Source organism: Vitis riparia, chromosome 6 (genome assembly GCF_004353265.1).
Source record: "Vitis riparia cultivar Riparia Gloire de Montpellier isolate 1030 chromosome 6, EGFV_Vit.rip_1.0, whole genome shotgun sequence".
NCBI lineage: Eukaryota > Viridiplantae > Streptophyta > Magnoliopsida > Vitales > Vitaceae > Vitis > Vitis riparia.
In genome coordinates this window covers 20,449,598-20,471,723 of record NC_048436.1, presented here as the reverse complement: position 1 = coordinate 20,471,723, position 22,126 = coordinate 20,449,598, and the positions used below count along the sequence as shown (strand labels likewise).

Sequence of the window (22,126 nt, the reverse complement as noted above, 5' to 3'; positions counted from 1 at the left end):
AAATTAAAAACTCAAATCAANTCTCTTAGGCTTCTACCACATTTATTGTTTTTATATTTATTAGGCATAGATGTACAAATATTGTACAATAGAAACATAATTCTCTTTATAAATTAAAAAATATTTATTTATCATTAGATTAGTAAATTATTCATTTTTTGACATATTAATAACCCCGATAAGATAATAAGTTCTCTTGATCCCAAGAGTATTTCATAAGGGTCTTATGACCCCAAAAAATAAAATTATAATAAGGTTTTGAACCCTTGTCCCCTTATTTAAGGAGAAAACATGTTTTCCACTACACTATATACCATTGTCTCCCTCTATTAATATTTTACCCTCCCTTTGAAATAATTCTTTTATTTATGCCCCTCCTAAAACGCATTCCTAACTCGACCACTAGTTTTAAGTACCTCCAAATTAGGTTAATCTTTTAGAAAAAAGTAATTAAATAGAATAATATAGGACTTGAAGCTTTTAAGACACCAAAATTAGCTTCAATACCATACGTTAAGTGACCAATTATTTCAAAATTTTAAAGGGTTAAGTAACCAACCATGAATAATGTTATATCATATATAACTCAATCTTGGAGGAAAAAGTTGATATAATATATATCAGAGTTCAACATTATCTCTCTATTAATTTTACAATTTGCACATTTTATTGTATGATTGCAATTGGGATACTCCTTATGAAGCTTCCTCACCAAAAAAAGAAAAGGAAAGAAAAAGATAGATGAATCCACTCTCTTTTCTTCCCACCCCAACCATGTCAACTTCAACTGATCAGTTAAAGCTATGAACTGAGATGAAAAGAGAGGAATCCATCACATGTAACTTTACAAGATTTGTTGCAGTAAATTCTATGTTCATTAAGAATTTTTCTTCAAGCCCATGAGGACAAGTAGAAATCCAAAGTAATCGAAGCTGTAAGCTGACTTGGTGAGTGCCAACTTAAAGTCATTCCACGGAGGAAATCTAAACCAGAACTCAGTGAGCAAGCTTCTTCTTAGGATCGCCTTCTCATGTGTGAAGGTGTCAAAGGAGAACTTCCCATGGTACCTCCCAAAACCGGATTCGCCAACGCCTCCAAAAGGGATGGTGTCTGCTGCATACTATATACATATATACATAGATAGCAGCAAAGCAAAAGAACATGTCATTGATCAGCACTATACATACAGTGCTTTAAATGAGGTTTTCCTCCTTCAACTTCTTTGTTTCACATGCCCATGTTGATGATCACCTAGGCTATATGCTTATGGGATACTACAATATGCATAAGAATTTGACATTATTTTTCATTTTAATTCGGTTTTCGCTTCCTTTTCCAAGCATGTTTTTGGGTACTATTGTGTCCCAAAAGGGATGTTTGGTACATATCTCATATCCAAAACCTTGTCATGTTATTCTAATGCGATTTATTACTTCTACATTTAGAGTATGTCCATGCATGCATGAAAGAACTCATGAATTTTCTTTAATATTTGTATACATAAGGGATTAAAGCGAGCGTTATAGTTAGGTTGTTACATATGAAATACCTGAATGATTGCATCGTTGAAGGTCACGCTTCCCGATGATGTCTCGGAGATTATCCTTCTCTTCAAAGTTTCATTTTTGGTGAAGACATAAATGGCTAGTGCTTTAGGCCTTGAGTTTATGAACTCAATGCTGTCTTCAATCTTCTTTAACTGTTAAAACAAGTAAGAAATCACAGTAAACAACAAAAAAAAAACTAATTCTAATCAACCACTAGGGTTTATTTGAAAAAAAAAATGCTAATACTAATAAGCTACTAGGGTTCCTTGAAAATTAGAGAAGTTGCTAATACAATCAACTTCTAGGGTTACTTGGAAAAAAAAAATCTAATACTAATCAGAGACTAGGGTTCCTTGAGGTATGCATATCTTACTGTAATTATAGGAAGCAATGGACCGAAGATTTCGTCGGTCATAATGGAAGCTTTGAGAGGAGGATTCATCAAGATCGTTGGCTCGATGAACCTGCATGGAGATAAATTAATGGCATGCATGCATAATTGAACTATTATCAAAGAGTATTAACTCAAAAAAATGAAACAATATGGGAATAGAATGGATCCATTTAAGTTGAAGAGTTTTAGAAGGAGAACAGTTCATATGCAAGAGAGAGGGAGAAATAGTTACAAGTTGTCTTCATCCACCCCACCGCCATGGACAATACAAGATTGGACTGAGGGATCATCAAGAATGTTCTTCAGTCTTAAGAAATGTTGTTTGTTGATTATCCTTGCCATGCTTTTTGTTTCTCTAGGGTTTTCACCAAACATTTTCTTGGTCATGTTCCTCAGCAATTCTAGCTGAAAAGTTTGAAGGAAAAACAAACTCTTTCTATTAGTTTGAAAACCCGAATTAACAAACAAACAAAAAACAATGTCAAAGAAGAATTCGGTATAGTTAGTAGTAGTACCAAGGTGGGTGCAAATCCTTCTTGGACGAGGATGTAATCGATCGCTATGCATGCTTGACCGGCGCAGGCCCCGAATTTCCCTCCAAGAACTCGTTTTATTACCATCTTGTGATCAAAGTAATAGCATGGAAGGAGTTCAATGAGCAACTTGTCCTAGTACAAGCTAATCACCCACATGATTTTTCAGGATACAAAACATAAACTCATAGATTCTTCCTCATTTTTCTTCGGCTTCTTTATGCCTTGTTTGGATAACAGAAAGTACCACAGAAAAAAAGAAAAAGAAAAAGGAGAGAGATAGAGAGAAAGGGAATGAAAAATAAGTTCAATTACTTCAAAACTTTTATTTTCCCTTATCATTTCTCTTTCATACAGAGAGTGAAGAATTTAAAAAGGAGGCTTCATATCAGGGTTTTCTCAGCATACAACACACCCATTGAAGGAAAAATAATGTAAAGGGTAGCTGAATTTGTGATATTAATATTATATTTATAGCAAGATATATATAGCTACCTCTTTGTCCCAAGAACTTGAAAATGAATCAAATATGGCTGGACATTTTCCACCCAACTCCAATGTAACAGGCGTTAGATGATTAGCAGCTGCAGTCATTACAATACGTCCCACTCGGACATTTCCTAAAAGAAGTTTCATCAAGTTAAGATCATTTACGCATTGTGTTGTATAAAATAAATTTGTTGAATACCTGTGAAGAAGATCTTGTCCCATTTACAGCGGAGGAGATGTTCACCAACAGCGGCCCCGCCCTCAATGACCTTGACAGCTTTTTTGTCTAGGTAAGTAGGGATGGTTTTTGCTAGAAGAGAAGAGCTGGCTGGAGCCAGCTCTGAAGGCTTTAGAACTACTGAGTTTCCTGCTGCTATTGCTCCAATCACTGGTTCCAGGGACAGCCCTACCGCAATCATATATATGTAACCACAATTTATTCATTGAGCGATGCTGTAATAAATTGAGACTCCATGGCTACTGAATCATACATTTAGAGCCCAATTATGAGCCATGACCTGGTGGGTCTAAGCTCAAATGGGAATTGGGCCCCAGCCCAGCTAGATGCAATCAAAGCTTGGCCCAAGCCCAGCCTGGGTTCACACGTTTAATAATTGATTTATCAAACCTCATTCGAACTCATGACCTCCTGTCAAACCAAGTTTCAATATCGTATTGAACTAATAATTTTTCTAAAAGCTTAAGTTTATGGGAGTTGAACTCAATATGTATATCACGCTCTTTAATGCAATAAATAAATAAATTTTAAGTAGTAAACAAATTATGGTAAAATAAAGAAAATTGACTCACCAAAGGGAAAATTCCAAGAAGAGATAATGAGAACAAGGCCAAGAGGCTCTGGAAACACTTCTGCTGTTGAGGGGAATGCAGCTATTGGCAATTTAGCCTGTCAACCGACATCAACATATTCTCATATTGTTTGCTAAATATATTTGGTGCAGTTTATATGAATCTATGCTGCTATTTCTTTGAGAGAGATAATTAATTCTACCTCAGAATTCAAAAAAAAAAATCCACCCATATTAGGAGAAAGTGGAAATTTAAAATCAATCTCAATTATTAAATTTTAACTGCCATATCATGCAAGAAGTTTACAAAAAAATTGAAAGAAAAAGGAAAGAAAATCGACCTTTCTACTTGACATCCAGTCTTTCAAGGAACTCAATGCAAGATTCACAGATTTTGTCAAGGTTCCCACCTGCAAAATAAACATTCATATCCATGTGCATGAGTTAGTCACAAATTATCTAGAAAATATTTAATGTCTTGGTTGACTTTCCACCCATCCCTTTACCTGATCAAAGTACTGACTCTTACTAATGCTTGTACTATATATTATCATCAAAATTTCTGTTATAATCATTTAAGTTCTGTTTCGCAGTCATTTTCTAAAGGTAGATCATAAATTTCAAAAAAAAAAATCCATCTCTCATCCAATTAGTATAGTAACTCTAACAAGTAAAAGATAACAAACCTCATCTCTATAGGACTCGGCATAATGTTTGCCTAGATCTTGCTCAAGGGCCTTAAAGATATCCTTTTCCTGTTCCTTGAGGAGAGTGAGCAAACCCTTGAGTTGTGACTTCCTCCATGAGGCTTCCTTTGTTTTGCCACTCCTGTAGCTCTCCCTCAGCTCCTCCAAATCCGGTTCCAAATTCTCTATTTCAGCCATGAAGGAAAATGGTATTGGCTCTTGCCTAGTTGTCTGCTGAATGCCCTATTTATCATTCTCATATTCAACTAACCTTTTTTTGTTGGTTAGTTGCCTTCATAAAAGCTCCCACCGAGTGAGTTCTTTTTCCATTATTACGTGGGTTATTAGGCTCCCATCTTGACCCTTAAATTCACGTTTTCTGTCTCCTTGGGGCATGCACAAGGACCAATAGCAATAAAGGGCCACAATTTTAGAAATGAAGAATCAAGAATGTGATGTTTGTATTTGGCAAAACGTTAAGGAACTGGACCTTCAAATTTAATTAGAGGTGCCCCACCTCATGCCGACTTCCAAACTAAATCGTCTTTGATAAGATTGTCTACCCGGATTTACGAAGTGCACTTACCATATTAGCTCCAAACGGGATTTACAAAGTCCACTTACCATATTAGCTCCAAAAGGCATCCATTTGCACATGTCTTTTACTTTCATTTATTGCGTAGGGTACATGACAACATGTAAAATTAAAATCAAATGCCATTTTTTTATTTTGAATTTTCCATTGTGGGAAGAAATTTTTTTATTTAATTTAAAATTTTAAAACTATATACAAAATTTCCTTGGCTTTGTTCCAAATACAAAATTTAATCATTTTTTATTATTGAGTAAGATGATGATATTTATTTTTTAGTTGAATAAAAAAAATCAAAAAAAAAAAAAAAATATATATATATATATATATATATATAATATATATATAATATATATTTAATTCAACTAAAAGCCACAAATGATATCAATGAATTCCTTTTAATCGAGTAAACAACACCACCCACTTTTTTGACTTTTCTAAACGCCATTTAGTGCATTGAAATATCTTCACAGGATACTTAGGTGTAATTAAACACGAAGACGTGTCTGAACTAAAAATCCTGTTTAGTCGAATAAGAAGTGATTGCAATTTCCTCACCGCTCAAATCAATCCATTTAGTATGCAGCCAAGTGGGTCAAGATGGTAGGTGTTGGAATTGAACCCCAATTATTGGAAAATGGGTGCCTCATCTTCATGGGAGTTTGATCTTAAGCCAAGTTCTTTTAATTCTAATATAAAGATTACATGACATAAACACCATTACACCTCCTGATTTGCCTGCTACAATATGCGCTTTCGTCTACTTCTCCAGGGATTTTTATATGTCAGATCTGCACACAACAATCAATGGGGCTTAGTTTTTTTATTTATAAAAAAAAATTGGGTCCATAGCCATGGGCTAGGACCAACATGCATATAGTTGAGAGTCTTGGTCCAATCCTCTTGAAACTCCCATCAAGATTCCAGAGGGAGTGATGAACTGTGATCACATGGTATTATGGATAGGGACATTAAATTTATTTATTTTGGTACATCACATTCAATGATTTTATTTATGATGGACAGCACACGTTCGTAAGCCCTCAGTTTCTTCTATCTGCACTAATTTTTCCAACCACCCATACTTAGTAGCATAAACTTTGGACAGTTATACTAAACCATCAATCAACCATTAGGGGACACCATCAAATGCTACAAGCACCAAACATGACGCAGCCATCTTCGGGTTTATTAACACTCGTGCAAGCCCTAAATCAAGGAGTAATGATTCTGTTGAATTTTACCAAAGAGCAGCTTCCCTGGTTAGCCTTTCCCACTAAACCCATAATATAAATAACCCTAGTTTATATTAGACTACAAAACATTAAGTCTATAGAAAAACCAAACCAGTGAAGAGCTTACCCTCTTCATAGAACCTTGCCAAGTTTGTCTTCAAGATTGATAGCCAGACGCTTGTGTTTTGTTTCCGGAACACAGAAGCAAAGTCTGATTCAAGTCAGCTAATGCCACAATGTGATGTCAATTCATGTAGCAGCTGTCAGTTTTCTGCCACGTGGTGCCAGGTTTGCTTGTGTTTTTGCTGATGCAGCTCGGGCTGAAAATAAATGAATGAAGGTCAAATTTGATGCTTGATTCTCTTAGTGAGCATTTAGGGATCACAATGAGTTCATTTGTCTACATTTTAGGATACAGGGAAAAGTATTCTGAAATGGGGTAATCACCAGAGAAACAAAAGAAATAGAAATTGATGAATTAAGTAAACAAAATGACATCATCATTTGAAACATTTAAGGTGAATCCAAAGTAACAAGGTTGGCTTCTTCCTGTTGTCCCTTTTTCTTTGAGTAGTAAAGTATCACATATATGTGTAGGGCACCTACGCTAGGTCTGTCCATTTTCTTTGGTTGTCATCATTTATACAAAGGCACCTATACGATGGAACTATTCATTAATACATCTGCCTCATTTACCTATTCCTCACATTATGTCAGATATCCAACACCGGTGTCGATGTCCTTGTGGGGCACACAACAAAATAGACATACAACCAACACCGAGTCAAACAAAATAGACATACAACCAACACCAAGTCAACTTAACTGGTATATGGCTGGCAATGAAATAAACATCAAGACACCAGAGGATTTAAAATACCAATGGAAGAGATTTCCAAAAATGGCGCTTCAACATAAGCAAAAGAGATCAGCATCAAGTAGGCAAAATCTAAGGGAAAAAAGTCTCAATGCATGGCATGGCATTTTACGTGGTGAAGCTCTATCGGCTTTAACATATGCAAAACAAAACAAGTATGCCAGTGGTGTACTAAATTCAAGGAAAAAAGGTTCTCCCTTGCCCAAGTGTGCAGTATGGTGCAGGCAGACCACATGGCCAGCACATTAGCAGCCTTGGGAAAAAGGTTTCTCCCTCTTGCCTAAGTGTCCTGTGGGCAAACATGCAGATCACATGGCCCATAAATTGCCAGTGTACAAAAATTCAGAGGAAAAGGTTTCTTTCTCTCTAGCCTAAGAGTGCAGTGTAGCATCGACATGAATACTACGTGACCAGATCATTCCTGTACATGGAGTCATTAAGAAGTCAATAAATTTAACATAAGAAAGAGAGAAATGAAATGCACTCTGATGTTAAAGAAAGTGAAAATAATGACCCAAAAAAATAACACTGATTAAATGCAATAAAAAAGAGCCCTCATCACTGACCTCCATTCTTCTCTATTTTTCTTCTACTCCGCCATAAAAGTCGAATTGGTGTACCAGAAAACCCAGCATCTGAACGCAGTTGCTTCTCCATATAACGCCGGTAAGTTTCAGGGAAAAGTTTAGCATCATTAACAAAAAAAACAAATGTAGGTGGCCTAATAGCTGCCTGCAAAAGAAAATTATGTTCACTATTAATACCCACTGCTTTCACCAGAATCATATCCCCAACCATGTAAAACCTGTACTAGGACTTCAGTTGGTTTAAGGATGACACATCAAAATGCATTGTGTGATTTATGTGTTAAAACACAGAATGGAATCCATAGAGTGAATTTTGTAACACTACATTCCAAAAGTCAGGGCACAAACTGGACCAACTTGACACTATTTAAATCCTGTTTCCCAAGTTTTACCTCTTAATATTACAATCCAAATAAAATATGGATCATATCCAACTTCAAAATTCAAGTTGGATTCAGATGCTTAATAATGGATGGGAGCAATCATTGATAGGGTAAGTTTATAAATATTGTATTTTACTTTGCCTTACTGATTAGTAGCTAAATCATTTTTTAAAACAAACAAGGGAAAACTTATACTTTATATTAATTCATAAGCAATCCAATCCAGGTCCAGGCTTCCATCTGGATCTAATCAACAAGCAAATCTTAGCTGGGACAAGACCGCTCTTCAAAGGGAATCTTCTTCCATCTAGAGGAGATACTTGTTTATTCAATACAGACCATCCATAGCAGTCACATCAATTCTACTGAGTTGTAGTAATTCTTTTGGATCTAACCTTGTTTGATCTAGATTCAAATATAAAAAGATGGACTGGGATTGAGATCCAAATGAAACCGCTCCACATTTCATGCCCAATTCAGTATGTGTTTAAGCATCTATATATGTGTTCTCTATTAGGAGTGAATTTGATGCCAGTACCTGCCAATTCTTCATAGAACATGACCTCTTCCAAAAGCACATTAAAGAAAACAAACTAGAAAAGAAACAGTTTTAACAACCTAAAGTCACGAGAACCTCAGCTTCATTTCTCTGCTATATCTTTGGGGCAGCTCACATCTCACACAAGTGCTTATTCTCAATTTTCACATTTTCAACAAACAACATTTAGAATGTAAACACATTTTAGATCTCATTTAACAAGAGCATATTTGTAATAATGCACATAAAAAAAAAAATGCTCCAAACATTCAATATGACAAGAGATAGACAAGCAGCCTCATCAAAGAAACACAATTTAACTGGTCTTTTTACAATAAAATATCAAGACCAATGATGCAGTACCTGAGTACAGTAATAAACACGTCCTCTCTTCCCACCTCTGGTCCTTGGAGGTGATTTAAACGCAAGAGCTTCCTGCACCACTTGATTCAATATGGAAGTACTTAGCCTTCTTGATCTCTCCTTTTCAACTGTACTCGCCGCAACAATGATCCTGAACCCAACACAATAAATGCAATTTGGGTGTAGTACACCTATAGGTAACATTAAAGAGATATCTATTGGCAAGGTTGATTGGTTATTACTCATGCAATTCCCCTCATTTAAGTGAGTTTCATATGGAACAGTGATATTTAGACCCCTGGATTGCACATAAGACCAAATTCGTGAGGTCAAATTCTTACCAAGGGCAGTGACAACTGGCAGCTATAGCAGACAGTGACTATCCATTACTTCTCATTTTCAAGTCATCAGGCTAAGGGTTCAAGTGGTTATGTAAAAAGTTTTCAAATGGAATATCCACAAACCCCATTGGAAACGGATATAGTTTCCTTTTCTTCTATCTTCACAAGATTTAGTAGATGCTCATCATGCCATAAACTTCAAGGGTAACAATCCCTCATAGATGAGGATAACATATATATAGATAAAGTACCCACCCATTTACCCCATGGGAGCCTAAATCTAAGGTTTTCTAACCCAGCCACTAAGTGATTACATCATGGCCATAATATTAGTGAATGACACAAAAAGTAAATTATTATGAAAAAAAACTATCAGGCAAGGGCATACTTATCAACGCTATGACCAGCTATTGCGGTTGAATAGACAATAGGTGCCCAACCTAGAACACGAAGCTTCTCCCTGACATCCTGCTCGTAATATGTTGCAGTCTGTTGGTTTTTATTTGGTATAGTATCCCATTTGTTTACAACAATCAGGCAACCCTTCCCTTCTCTTTCAATCCTCTCAGCAATCCTATAGTCCTACAATTTTCAGCAGTGAAACATCATTTTATCAGCAAATATTTTTTCCCTTCGAGGGGGTACAATAAAGAGCAACTCATCTGAAAGCAGTCCATGATGCAGCAGTTTTACATTGGAGAAAAATCAGCAACACAATTTCAATTAGTAACATTTCACCTTTAGATAAATAATCTCAATAATATCATGGCCTAGACTGACTAGAACATGGAAAATCTAAATCCTAGCAGCATCCAAGAGATTTGGAGGAAAAGGGACAAAAACATAAACAGATGGAATACAAGCTAGAGTAAGGCAGGCTCTATAGGGGAAGCAAGGCATCATTCTATCGAATAACATTTTCAGCTGCCAGGTCTGCCGTTCTCTTCCTCTTTTCATTTGACTCACTGTACATAACAAGGTACTAACAACAAAGAGACCCAATCTCATACTGCAGTTTCTTGCACCACATTTATTTTTCCTGAGAAATGGTCTGTAAAAAGAAATTAGGGTGCAGTCTTTGCCAGTGATTAGTGATTACTAGGAAGAAATATAAGTGCTGGGAAAATCCCACCAAGGAAAAAGGGATGGAAGAGAAGCACAACTGAAGGTGATGAGAGATTACATCACTGGATAATTCCCACACTGTAACTAAAACTTTTCCATGCAAGAATTTGCACCAGCAGTGAAAACCAGACACCATAACTGTGTTATCAAAACCCTATGGACAAAGTACCTGTTCTGTGATACAGGCCATGGCCTCAATCACAAGAGCCACAACATCAGAACGACGAATAGCACGAAATGCTCGATTAACTGATAAAGCCTCTGTTGTGCTACCTGATGAGGCTACGGCTGCCCTTCTTCTGATTCCAGCAGTATCAATAAGCCGGTACTTCTGAACAAGAAGTTACCACTGTATAAAGTTTCTCAGAGAATTTGGAATAAAAAAAGCATACAAATATAAACCATGGAATGCATCTCATTTTTCCATCAACAAGATTATTGTTTTCAGGGGGATTGGAATCCCACTTGAGTGAGCATGAATTGAGAGTATTCTGGTAGTAGTCCATTATTTTCAAAGGCGCAAACCAACATGAAGATTTAACAATATCTTTATCTCAACAATTAGTGGAATAGTGAGACAATAAACAGGGAACACACTGAATTCCTCCATCAGACTTTCATTCTCCTGTCACAAATCAAAAGCATGTTGAGTCGTTGACAGACATATTCAGTTCCTAATATACCAGTAGTCCCCATACTAAATACTCTTATTCGATATATAACTCAACCGGTGGCAGAGCCAAAAAATCAATCTAAGGGGGGCGGCAACATTTTAAAATTTATTTCAGAGGGGAAAAAACTACGAATCTTCCACGTATAGCTTGATGGCAACTATGAAAACTTTTTGAAATTGCATGGGAATGAGTTCAACTTCACTTTAGAGGAATAATTTTTAAAATTTTGAGGGGGGGCTTTTGCCCCTCCAGGGCCTAAGGTGGCTCGACCACTGTCTCAAACCACCACTGGAGTGGAAAAATGATTAAGGACATCTGATCAAATGCGAACTGGATTGAATCACAGGTCATGAACTAAATCCAGATGTTGAATGTTAATAGGCAACAACCCAGCAAGCTGACCAATAGTGTCAGGTCTAGAGTGAACCTAGGAAGTCTCTTTTTGCTGGTATTAATATTGAAGAGACTAACCTATCAAAAAAAAAAAATTAATATTGAAGAGACTAGAGTCCAATCCATAGACAACTTCTATGGTTGTCACCATAGTTGATTATCCTCAACTTTGGCTCCCTCCTGAGGATAACCTGTTAATGCTATAGTTTGGGGTCTAATGGTCGAAAAAAGCTGAAAGATGAAGTTGCATATTTTTCTTTGGCTGAGGACTCTGGTGGGGGTGTGCTAGTTGGGTTTTCAAAGTTGGAAACAGGTTTGGAAAGTCCTAGAGATTTCCTGTGGGTTTGGTTGGGAGATGATTAAAAGACCTTGTGGGTTAGAAAGAGCGTACAGTAGCTAACCTGAGGTGTTTTAGGACTTAGGAGTATGATTTCTTGGAATGAAGGACATGTTGCAAAAAGCCATTCGAACTTCCCAAATGAAAATAATAATCAGTGACACGAATTTTTCCAGCAAAAATGGTCTTTATGAGAACAGTTGAGATCCTAATCTAAGGTAAGAGAGTATTGCCACACTCCTTTGCAATCTCTCAACCAGATCCTTTCTCTCTCATATTAGATATATTAGTGTTTCTTTGTTTTATCCACATTTTCCCCTACGTTTTTCCATAACATGTGCCCATATAACTTCTTTTTCTGAAACTGCGGTTCCTTCTCTGGATGGAATTTCTTGGAATGATTGGTGTCATTTTTCTGATTTTTGTCAGACACAACATATATAATTTTACATTGAAGAAGATTTGTTTAAAAATTGTATAAACATCAGGTTTCTGACTGTGCCTGTTTAGATACAAATAAATGTGATAAATCCCATGAACTGTAAAATTAGGTGCTCTGTTTATAAACATATTTGTGTGCAATAAGAATGATTCTCAACAGCCCTTCAGTTCCACTTTAAAGTATCTAATTAGTTCATACACTGCTTTGTTGAACCAATCGGTTTATTAGACTAGGTAAACATTATCCACATCATAGCAAAAAAGGAAATGAACCACAAGTAATTAAATTAGTTATATGACAAACCTGGCCATCTGGTCCAGTAAATTCAGTATCAATAGCATCACGTGTAGTACCACTAACTGGACTGACAATTGTTCTGTCCTCTCCAACTAATGCATTCAAAATGCTACTTTTACCAACATTTGGTCGTCCAACAATTGCAATTGCAGGAACATAATTTTCTTCTCCATCAAGATTCTCAGGATCCTATATATTAGCATGAAAAAATTTATCAAGAACCTAAGTATATAATCCAGATAAATAGGGGAAAATATGGGCATGCTTATGGATGATTGACATGAAAGAACAAATTATAGATTACACAAAGCACAAAGACCAAAAATATAAATAAACCAATGAATGCCCCCAATCATCACATTTTGACATAATTAAAGACAAATTCACATATATATCATAATCAAAGATTGTAAATCAAACTAGAAGATAATTGCTTTCAGTATGTGCAGGTGGACCATCATAACAAGAAATGGGAATGGCATAGGAGCATTTATCATGAGTGGTTAAGATCAGTTAGAAAAGCAAATTTAAAGCAAACTTGGCATAAGTTATTAATACTTCTAAATTGGATTCTAAAAAAACAAAATAAATAAATCACTTCACTCAACCATACAGATGACCTTCGACCCTGAATTGTAGAACTGAATCAAGAATGAAAAAATGAAAAAATTAAAAATTAAAAAATGCAATGTTTTTTAAACTAGACAGACTGACCAGTTCAACCAATCGAACCATCCACCAGACCTTGTTTGATTCGGCTTTTGAGCTCAAGGACATTGAACTAGTCTGCTGGTTCTGATTTTTTTATTTTTTATTTTTCTTTTTTGGGTGGGGGTGGGGGCAAGGGGGCAAAACATTGAGCCCATATCATTGGGTTACTTGATATCATGCACCACAACTCACAATGGTTGAATGTGCATTTTAAACCCCTCTTCATTTCCATATGCTTCCAATGTAGGATGGATAATTTAGAGAAAGGTCCAACATAGTATGCCAAATGGGGGCTTCAGCCTTGGACTCCAAGGTCAAGGAATGATCATGTAACCACAAGATTGTTTATGTTCTTTCGTTAAAAATTTCAAAACAATATATAAAATAACATGGTTTTTTTCAAAAAAAAATTATAATAATAAATATGTTAATATTATAAGTAAAATAATGTAATGTTTTTAAAATTATAAAATAATATGATATGTAATTTTTAATGCAAATAACATTAAATAATGGAAGGATTATAAAATTAAATAATAGAATAATCCTTCCATTTTGTAATATATATTTTCACATTTAAAATTTTTTTTTTTTATAAAATTTAAAATATTAATGTATTTATATTTATTCATGATTTGATTTGATAATATCAAAGATGAAAAAACAAATATTATTGGTTTTTAATTTCTTTATATATTTTAAAATTTTTATAATTATTTTTATTTTAGTAAAATATAAATTACATATTTATGATATCACCGGTTTGACCACAGTTTAACCATCAATTCAATCATTGAACCTTGAAGCAATAACTTTTCTAATTTAATAACCAATCTGATTCTAAAAACATTGAAAAAATGATATAATTATAATATTGGGGGCGAGAGACAATATTCAAATCATTTTAAAATATAGAAAATAAATAAGAATTCCTCTATTTAAAACAAAAGAATCAAGAAAACCCTAAAAAAATGCTACTTTACACCAAGTTTGTTGTCAAAAGAAAAACAAAGTGCATATAAGAAAAAATGTTGAATGAAAATGACTTCCGCAAATCAACACAAAAAGCGTATCAAAATCCATTCATGTGAAAATAATTTAACAGATTATAATTTTATTAGAAAAGGATAGGTAGTTGCAAGTTTTACTCAAAATGCTTATTCATTTTATTAGCAAGCGAGTTGATAACAATCTTATAGGATCCCTCCCTCTCACACACATTTTGATAAACTTCAAAGTTCCCATTTGGGATAGCTTCTTTTTTTTTTAATTTTTGTTGGAAGTTGAAGCGAAAGTCGGTGTCACAATTTTTAAAGGGCAATAGTGGTATTGTAAAAGTTATATTAAATATGAAATAACTTCTTGCATAAGCCAAAATAGAGCTTCTACAAGAAGCAACATTTTTCTAGCTTCCATACTAAGTTCTTTTTTAAGCTACAAGCTCATAGAATAAAAGTAATCAAACAACTATAAAAGCTCTTGTTGATCTTAAAAAAAGAGCTTTTGACTTCTTAGAAGTTGATCCAAACAGAGCAAAACTTTCTTTGAAAAAGGTTCTAAAATTTATCACTTCCCATCAAATATTATTAAGAGGTAGAATACTTAAAAAAATAAATAAAATAAAAAATAAAAAACAAATCCCACTTTCTAAAAAAAAAATGAGCTCTGCACACCCCTTAAAAGAGTCAACTATGTCATGGTATCATGACCCCAATGGATATTAAGTTAGAAAAAGAAATTGCTTTAGGCATGATCCAATTTTTATTCCCTAATAAAAAATAAGTGTGAGGAAAGGAGGGGGAGGGAGAGTCACTTGAGCAACTCTAAAACCAAATACTACCAATGAGTGACTTACTTTTCCATCCACCTAAGGAACACCTTCCAAATTAATTAAAATTGTAGGGTTAGGGCCACCAATGAGGGAGCCTAGCCATTTTTTTCAGGAGAGGTTTCCCTTGTACATTCTTTTGTGATATATCTTTTTGTACAAATCTCCTTGTATAATGAAGGTTTTTAGTGTCTAGATCAAGTTTGTATTTTTGTGGGAAGGATTCCTCAGCCCTCTCATTAACTCTTTATAAGTAATTAATACATTTCTTGTTTCTGATAAAAATAAAAATTCAATGATAGCCTGATATTGAAATCCTGATATGACCAGATTCCCATAATGAAAAAGGAAGTATGGAATTTACAATACCTCTATTTTTTTTAATCCTGAACAAACAAGATCAAGCAGCTCTCCAGTTCCAGTCCCAGATACAGCAGATATGGGAAGTGGAGTAAACCTAGTCAATCAACCAAAAAGTTATGCACATAGTTTGTCATAACAATATATGCAAATAGCTAGGCAATTCTACCATCGACCACATATAATCTCAAAAGTTAATCAATATATAACAGTTTTGTTGACTGCTATAGTGTAACAGTTTAGGAAATCTTAATTGCTATCTACAATCATATATCACAAAGTTTGAACCTTCAAAATGTTCTGGTTGAAGTTTGGATGGATAGTTTTATGATGTTTGAACTTGTCATTGTTCTGTGTCATGTTTTTGGTGGGCTAAGAGAAACTAATTAACTCTAAAACACCTGGAAAATGACAGAGCTTGTAGTCCTAGAAGTATTATTACTATCAGAATATTCACATGTATACATATCAGCATAGCCACACATACATGACTCCCCTTACAAATTCAGCATAAAACAATTTTTTATTATAAATAAACATATTAATTACATTGAATGGTATATACAAAGAAGGACAAGAAATCGTTTTATGATATACAATCGCTGATCAGAAAGTAATTTAGTCAGAAAACATATAGACAAAACCATATCCTCTGGTCTGAGTTTTACATAATAATTTATGCAGACAATTTGTCCAATAAATAGGCATTATTTATTAGATAACTCACAGAAATCACTAATTCGCAATTTCATTGAAGGACAATGAACTGCAAAGAGAAGATAAAAAAGACTGCTCACCCCAAGGACCAAAATTCTAATGCTTGCATGATTCCTTTCTTTGGAGATTCACACTTGTTCACAGCAAGAACAATACACTTGTTTGAGTAAGTTTTACGTAGCCAGTCTGCTATTTCCACATCAGCTGCTGATAGACCTGCCTGTTCAGTATTTTTTACATTACTGTTTTACTAACACAAGAAGATATTACTGTTTTACTAACATGAGAAGATATTTGCTTGCTCACTCAAGAAAATAAGAACTAGGCAATGTAATCATGAATTCTAAAGAATAAAGAAAGTCCAGATAATTGTTTAATTCCAAAAGAACGAAGCATTTACCATCACTTGTCGGATTAAGAATATCTTAAATCCATCCCTGTTCAAGATGGTACACATGAGCAATACATCAACTACAAGACTGCAAATTCAAAAGTACCAAGGCAACAAAATGCAAATTCATAGCACCCTTTCCAATATGCCTATTTATTTTATGTCCTTGCTTTGCATTCCAAGAAGAGTCAGATTGAGACTAGAGAAAATCCTAAGGGGAGATTGGAGCAAATCCTAAGGGACTTTCTTTGGGGAGGAGGCGCTCTTGAGTCGAGGCCTCGTTTAGTAAGGTGGTCTATAGTCTATTCAAATAGAGGGAAAGGTGGCTTGGGAGTGAGGAATTTGTCGTTACTCAATAAGGCCCTCCTGTGTAAATGGAGTCGGCGGTTTGCAATGGAGAGGGAGGCTCTTTGGAAGCAAGTTATTTGCGGTAAGTATGGGGAAGAAGAGGGAGGTTGGCGCTCATGTGAAGTGAGAGGAAGTTTTGGGGTAGGTTTGTGGAAAGCCATCAAGAAAGAATGGGATATCTTGGGTGGCAGTATGGCCATTTCTACGGGAAATTAGAGGAGGGTGAAGTTTTGGAAGGATAAATGTTGTGGCGACAATTCGTTGTGTCTCTTTTCCCTTCTTATTTGTTATAGCATTGTCTAAGGAAGTTTGGGTTGAGGATGTTTGGAACCATTCAAAAGAGGGTATGGGTTCCTAGATTCTCTAGGCGGCTCAACGATTGAGAGGTTGTGATTGGGGAGCACTTTTTTCAAAGACTGCAAGGAAGGAAGGTGTGCAGGGAGGCAGATTATTAGGTGGCTTGGACAAAGTCAAAAGACGGTAAATTTGCGGTCAAATCTCTCTATAAGGCTTTGGAATTGGAAAGTCAAGGCAGATTCCCTACAAATGTAATTTGGAATTCATGGGTGCCACCAAGGGTGGGCTTCTTTGCTTGGGAGGCTACTTGGAATAAGGTCTTAACTTTGGATCAGATTCAGAGGAGAGGGTGGCCTTTGGCCAATAGATGTTATTTGTGTCTATCAGAGGAAGAGACGCTTGATCACTTACTATTGCAATGCAATGTGGCTAGGATTCTCTGGCACTTGTTGTTTTCTCTTTTTGGTGTATCGTGGGTGCTTCCTTTCTCAACTGGAGAGACGTTATTAGGGTGGCATGGCTCTTTTGTGGGTAAGAAAAGGAAAAAAGTGTGGCGAGTTGCTCCTTTATGCCTCTTCTAGACTATTTGGAAGGAAAGAAACAGTAGAGCTTTTGAAAACGAGGGTCGTACGGTCCAAGGGCTTAAACTTTCTTTCCTTTATAACCTCTAGGCTTGAGTTAAGGTGTATTTAGTTGTCAAACCTTCTTCCATTGTTGATTTTGTAGATTGGTTTGATTCTATTTAAGGGAGTGTTGTTTTTTGTTTTTCCTTTTTGTCTTTTTTGAGGCGCTCTTAAGCGTCCTTTGTATACTTTTTGTGTACTTTGGGATTCTTTTCTAGAGTATCTTTCTTAATATACTGCATTTTACCCATTAAAAAAAAACAAAAAACAAAACAAAATGCAAATTCTCTTGAAACTCAAAATACAGGAGGGAATTTTATTAAAAGGAAAAAAAGTATTGTAAAAGGAAGGTCAGGTATCGTTCAAGAGTCTTAATGATATTCTATAATCTACTGCCTAGGCCATTCTACAAAACAAAGTTCTCAAGGCACTTCAAAAGCAATCTCTTGGGGCCCAACAAGGGATAGGTGAGAACTTCATCTAGAAGCAAAGTCAATATCCAGGAGTTAAGCCCTTGCTTGGTAACTAATCAGGCAGGCTAGTGGCAATAAATCATACACTTGTTCATTAGTGTCTAACAAGAATCTCGCAAGGAAAAGTATGTCAATTAAAACCATACACACGAGTAATCAAGACCTCATGTTTCAATATTCATGAACTAGGGCCCTAGTATGCATGATGGACCACATCAAATCATAGCCTTTGTTAGTCCTCTAGTAAGACCAGAACTATTTTATTTCCACATCACTCTCATTGAATTATTAAGGAAGAGTAAAAGTATATGTTCACCATGCGCTCAGCAAACCACCAGAAGCTCCCACAAGAAGTCACAATTGATTCATCCCCACAACAGACCACTAATGCATGTACAGCCAAGGGTTCATTCCAATAAAAATATAAAATATTAAAAAAAATAACAGAAAAAAAAAAAACTCTAACACCTAATATTGGCACCACCCACCCACACCTCAATACATTTGACAATTGCTATTATACACAAGGACTTCTATAGCAGATAGAGATTTTCCTTGATTAGTTATCATGAGATCTCCAAGAAAGACTAGTGTTTTGAATGTAAGCTTATACTTCTAAATCTTGAATCTTTTGTACAACAATACCATCTTGTTCCCAAACCTTGGGGAGCCAACATGATCTATTGTTGAACTATCAATTTTCCTAAAAATTTAAGTTTGTAAGATTTGGGCTCAATATGCATATCATGCTCCTTAACACCCTCCCTCACTTGCAATCTCATACCTGCACGTGGAGAGATACCATAGAATTACAAATTGGTGGGGAGAGATACCAAATGTGGGAAACAAACATGCAAATTGCAAAGAAGCGGCTTGAACTCATGACTTCCTGCCAAACCAGGCTCTAATACCATGTTGAACTATCAATTTTCCTAAAAGCTTAAGCTTGCAAGATTTGAGTTCAATATGTAAATCATGCTCCTTAACATATAGATAGATAGATAACAGTAATCAATGTGGTTAGAAGTTGCAGAAAACCCAGTGTATTGTCATAACATGTGTCTCTCACTCCTATCAATAAATCATTAATTGCATATAATATTAAGAAGAGAAGGAAGAAAATAAATGAAACGAAAAGGTTTATTAGAAAGAAATTATTCAGTACTCAAGTAAAGAATAATAGAATGGACTCTACCTGGCCATCGACAAGAAATATAATAACAGACGATTCTTCTATAGCTGCAGTAGCTTGTTTCTCAATCATTGTAGGCATCCTTGCAACAGCTGCTTCCCTGGAGGCAAGTGGAATCCCATCCATACCAATGGTTTTTGTAATAGCTAATTCTTCCATAACATTATCTTGTGATTTTGAAATTGTGAGGACACCTCCAGTATCTATCACCATGAATTCATAATCTCCCCAAAAGGCTCTACCATAGAGGCGATCACGAGTAACACCAGGTTCATCCACTACAATTGCCTTGTTACCCTGAGAAAAGATAATAGATAACAGAAAAATTCAACTTTCAGAATGTTGGAATATCGAAGATATGTAATCTAGGAAGTTGGAAAACATGTCTGGGCATTGGAGCAAATAAATGTCAAACATAAAAATTAGAATCCAAAATTGATGATTAAATACCCCAACAAGACGATTGAATAATGCCGATTTACCAACATTTGGCCTCCCAACAATGGTAACCCTCGGAAGAAGATGGTCAGGAATCTGCAGATGGAATTTCAAATGAGTCATAACTCATAAGTGAATATGAATGCAAGATTCTCTCAATCCTCTTCAAAAGTTAAAGAGACACAAAATTGCATTACCAATGGAGAACCAGTTTAATTTCATTAAAAAAAATGCTATTTCAAAAGAGTCATAACTCATAGGCATATATGTATGCAGGCTTTTTTCAATCCTCTTCAAAAGTTAAAGAGACCCAAATTTGCATTACCAATAGATAACCAGTTTAATTTTGTGAAAAAAAAAATACAATCAATTAATTTATTTTTCTAAGGAATATATAAATAAACAACCTTGAGTATATATATGCATTCTAAATTCCTGTTGAACTTCATCATATTTACATAATACTAAAATACCAAAGAGAGCTTCATCATTATAGTCATTCTTCAAATTCATACTTCATATTTAAACCATCAGGTTTCCATGTCTTTCTAAAGAACTGGCTCAAACTCTAAGGTTATTTGTGCTATATTTTGAGAACAGAAATTCCTACTGTATATCTGCTTTAATCAGTTCTTGGTAAAGAATAGAAAAGAAAGGGGATATCTAAAATTTCTACAGCACTTTGATTCAAATTGATTGTGGATTGCAGCTCTTACAAATTCCGGGCACTATATTTTAGTGTGTATTTCTTTGTGCAGAGAATCTTGGACTTGGTCATCCTGTGTGCTTACTTTTGCTTACTACTATTATCATCAGAAAGAAAAAATAAAGGGAAAAAAAAAAAAGCTACAATAAAAACTAGCAATCCGGCAACTATAAAAAACGAGAAGAAAATGAGACAAGGCCGATGCTTACGACATTTCTAGTCGTGCTTTTACTCTTCTTCTGCTTTCCACCCCTTCCCTTGGACTCATTTGCCCCATCCTCCTCCTCTGAGATGATCAAATAATGGATATGCACATTAAGCTACATCACATTTCACAACACCAAACTACAAATGGAAATATCTCTTAGAAAGGATTTTAAATAGAATTCTTCCCCTTATATCTCCATGGATATTTAAACATAAAGCATAGGGAAAATTTGTCAAGAAAAAATTTCCACTCACATTTTGCATTTCATTTCTTTCCCTCACAAAAACATTCAGATACATATAAAGACAAACGCTATCAGACTAGGGATATGGTGTAATTTGTACAAATTAAAACCATTTTTTCATTGCATCTGTTTGGAGAAGCTATCCGGTGTGCATAGCTTTGCAGCTCCAATTGCGTCACCGAAATCCTTGTCCCAAGTAATAAAATCTCTACTCACCGATGCTCAATTGGCGTGACAAAAAGCGAGAATACTCTCGAACAGCATGCTTCGCTTCTTCCTCGAGCGCATCGACATCGAGTGAATAACTTCGGTTTGCAACCTCTTCATCATCATCATCATCATAATCAACGCCACCATCAGAATCATCAGCTTCGTCTTCTTCTTCTTCTTCTTCTTCTAAAAATTCTTCTGATTCTGATCCCCCGGTATCGTTGGAAAACTGTGCATTTGTCTGCCGTGAAATGCATGGAGGAAGAGTCCGCTGACGATGGAGGTGAGGGAGGGTGAGGGCAAGGGAGAGAGAGTGTGAAGAGGAGGTGGCGAAGACAGGCGGAGGAGAGAGGGGAGAGAGAGGAGAGAAAGAAACCCTAGGAATGGGAGGGAGGAGAGAGAATAGGGCTCTCGAGATATCCAGAGTCGCCATTTCTGTGAGTTGTGTGTCCAGTGGAGGTTTCTACGCGGGGATGTTTATTTATTTTATCCCCTCGCAGGAAACAGGGAGTAGCGTGGCGCAGAAACGACGTCGTTTTCAATTGCATTTCCTACAAATATCTGACGCGATCCACCATTCAAGTTCTCCCGTAAGCTACATCCTCCGTTGGCAGAACGAATTCACTGTTACATTGAACTCGTCTCTTAAAAAATGTCGTAAATTTAAAATTATTTTTAAATTCAAAAAATATTGTTAATTTTTCTTTTTTATATATATTACGATTTAAAAAAAATACA

General features: G+C 35.5%; 2 protein-coding genes across 6 annotated transcripts; both read right to left on the bottom strand.

The window, feature by feature from the left end:
- Nucleotides 1-592: 592 nt before the first annotated feature.
- LOC117915712 (aldehyde dehydrogenase family 3 member F1-like) lies at nucleotides 593-4,713 on the bottom strand. Of its 2 annotated transcripts, none has more exons than XM_034831348.1 (10): nucleotides 4,459-4,713; nucleotides 4,114-4,182; nucleotides 3,774-3,870; nucleotides 3,163-3,351; nucleotides 2,970-3,094; nucleotides 2,457-2,561; nucleotides 2,174-2,346; nucleotides 1,921-2,011; nucleotides 1,550-1,699; nucleotides 593-1,120 (listed from the first exon to the last, which is right to left on the bottom strand). In XM_034831348.1, exons 1-10 carry the CDS (start codon nucleotides 4,654-4,656, stop codon nucleotides 878-880), a joined length of 1,440 nt encoding a protein of 479 aa, XP_034687239.1. In that variant the 5' UTR covers nucleotides 4,657-4,713; the 3' UTR covers nucleotides 593-877. The 2 variants fall into 2 exon arrangements, with proteins under 2 accessions (XP_034687239.1, XP_034687238.1); XM_034831347.1 differs by having other exon boundaries at nucleotides 3,163-3,369; nucleotides 4,459-4,711.
- Nucleotides 4,714-5,483: 770 nt separating this feature from the next.
- On the bottom strand, nucleotides 5,484-21,854 carry LOC117916431 (GTPase Der-like). 4 transcript variants are annotated; one of them, XM_034832440.1, is made up of 13 exons: nucleotides 21,395-21,854; nucleotides 20,939-21,012; nucleotides 20,033-20,116; nucleotides 19,586-19,879; nucleotides 16,339-16,478; nucleotides 15,551-15,638; nucleotides 12,649-12,831; nucleotides 10,669-10,830; nucleotides 9,763-9,956; nucleotides 9,034-9,184; nucleotides 7,729-7,894; nucleotides 6,413-6,605; nucleotides 5,484-5,841 (listed from the first exon to the last, which is right to left on the bottom strand). In XM_034832440.1, the coding sequence occupies exons 1-12, from the start codon at nucleotides 21,819-21,821 to the stop codon at nucleotides 6,535-6,537; spliced, it is 2,034 nt and encodes a 677-aa protein (XP_034688331.1). In that variant the 5' UTR covers nucleotides 21,822-21,854; the 3' UTR covers nucleotides 5,484-5,841; nucleotides 6,413-6,534. The 4 variants fall into 4 exon arrangements, with proteins under 4 accessions (XP_034688331.1, XP_034688329.1, XP_034688332.1 ...); XM_034832438.1 differs by having other exon boundaries at nucleotides 20,936-21,012; nucleotides 21,395-21,853; XM_034832439.1 differs by lacking the exon at nucleotides 5,484-5,841 and adding an exon at nucleotides 6,010-6,280 and having other exon boundaries at nucleotides 20,936-21,012; nucleotides 21,395-21,853.
- Between the last annotated feature and the right edge of the window lie 272 nt (nucleotides 21,855-22,126).

Bases quoted from the DNA above. Each gene is read 5' to 3' on its own strand.
- LOC117915712 (XM_034831347.1), bottom strand. From the start codon at position 4,656: ATGGCTGAAATAGAGAATTTGGAACCGGATTTGGAGGAGCTGAGGGAG. The intron at 4,183-4,458 runs GTTTGTTATCTT...TTTATTTTGCAG, and splicing joins CCGAGTCCTATAGAGATGAG to GTGGGAACCTTGACAAAATC. The intron at 2,562-2,969 runs GTAGCTATATAT...TTTGATCACAAG, and splicing joins CAAGTTCTTGGGACAAAGAG to ATGGTAATAAAACGAGTTCT.
- LOC117916431 (XM_034832438.1), bottom strand. From the start codon at position 21,821: ATGGCGACTCTGGATATCTCGAGAGCCCTATTCTCTCTCCTCCCTCCC. The intron at 15,639-16,338 runs GTGAGCAGTCTT...TTGATTGACTAG, and splicing joins TTAGAATTTTGGTCCTTGGG to GTTTACTCCACTTCCCATAT. The intron at 6,606-7,728 runs GTCAGTGATGAG...ATTTATTTTCAG, and splicing joins AAAAATAGAGAAGAATGGAG to CCCGAGCTGCATCAGCAAAA.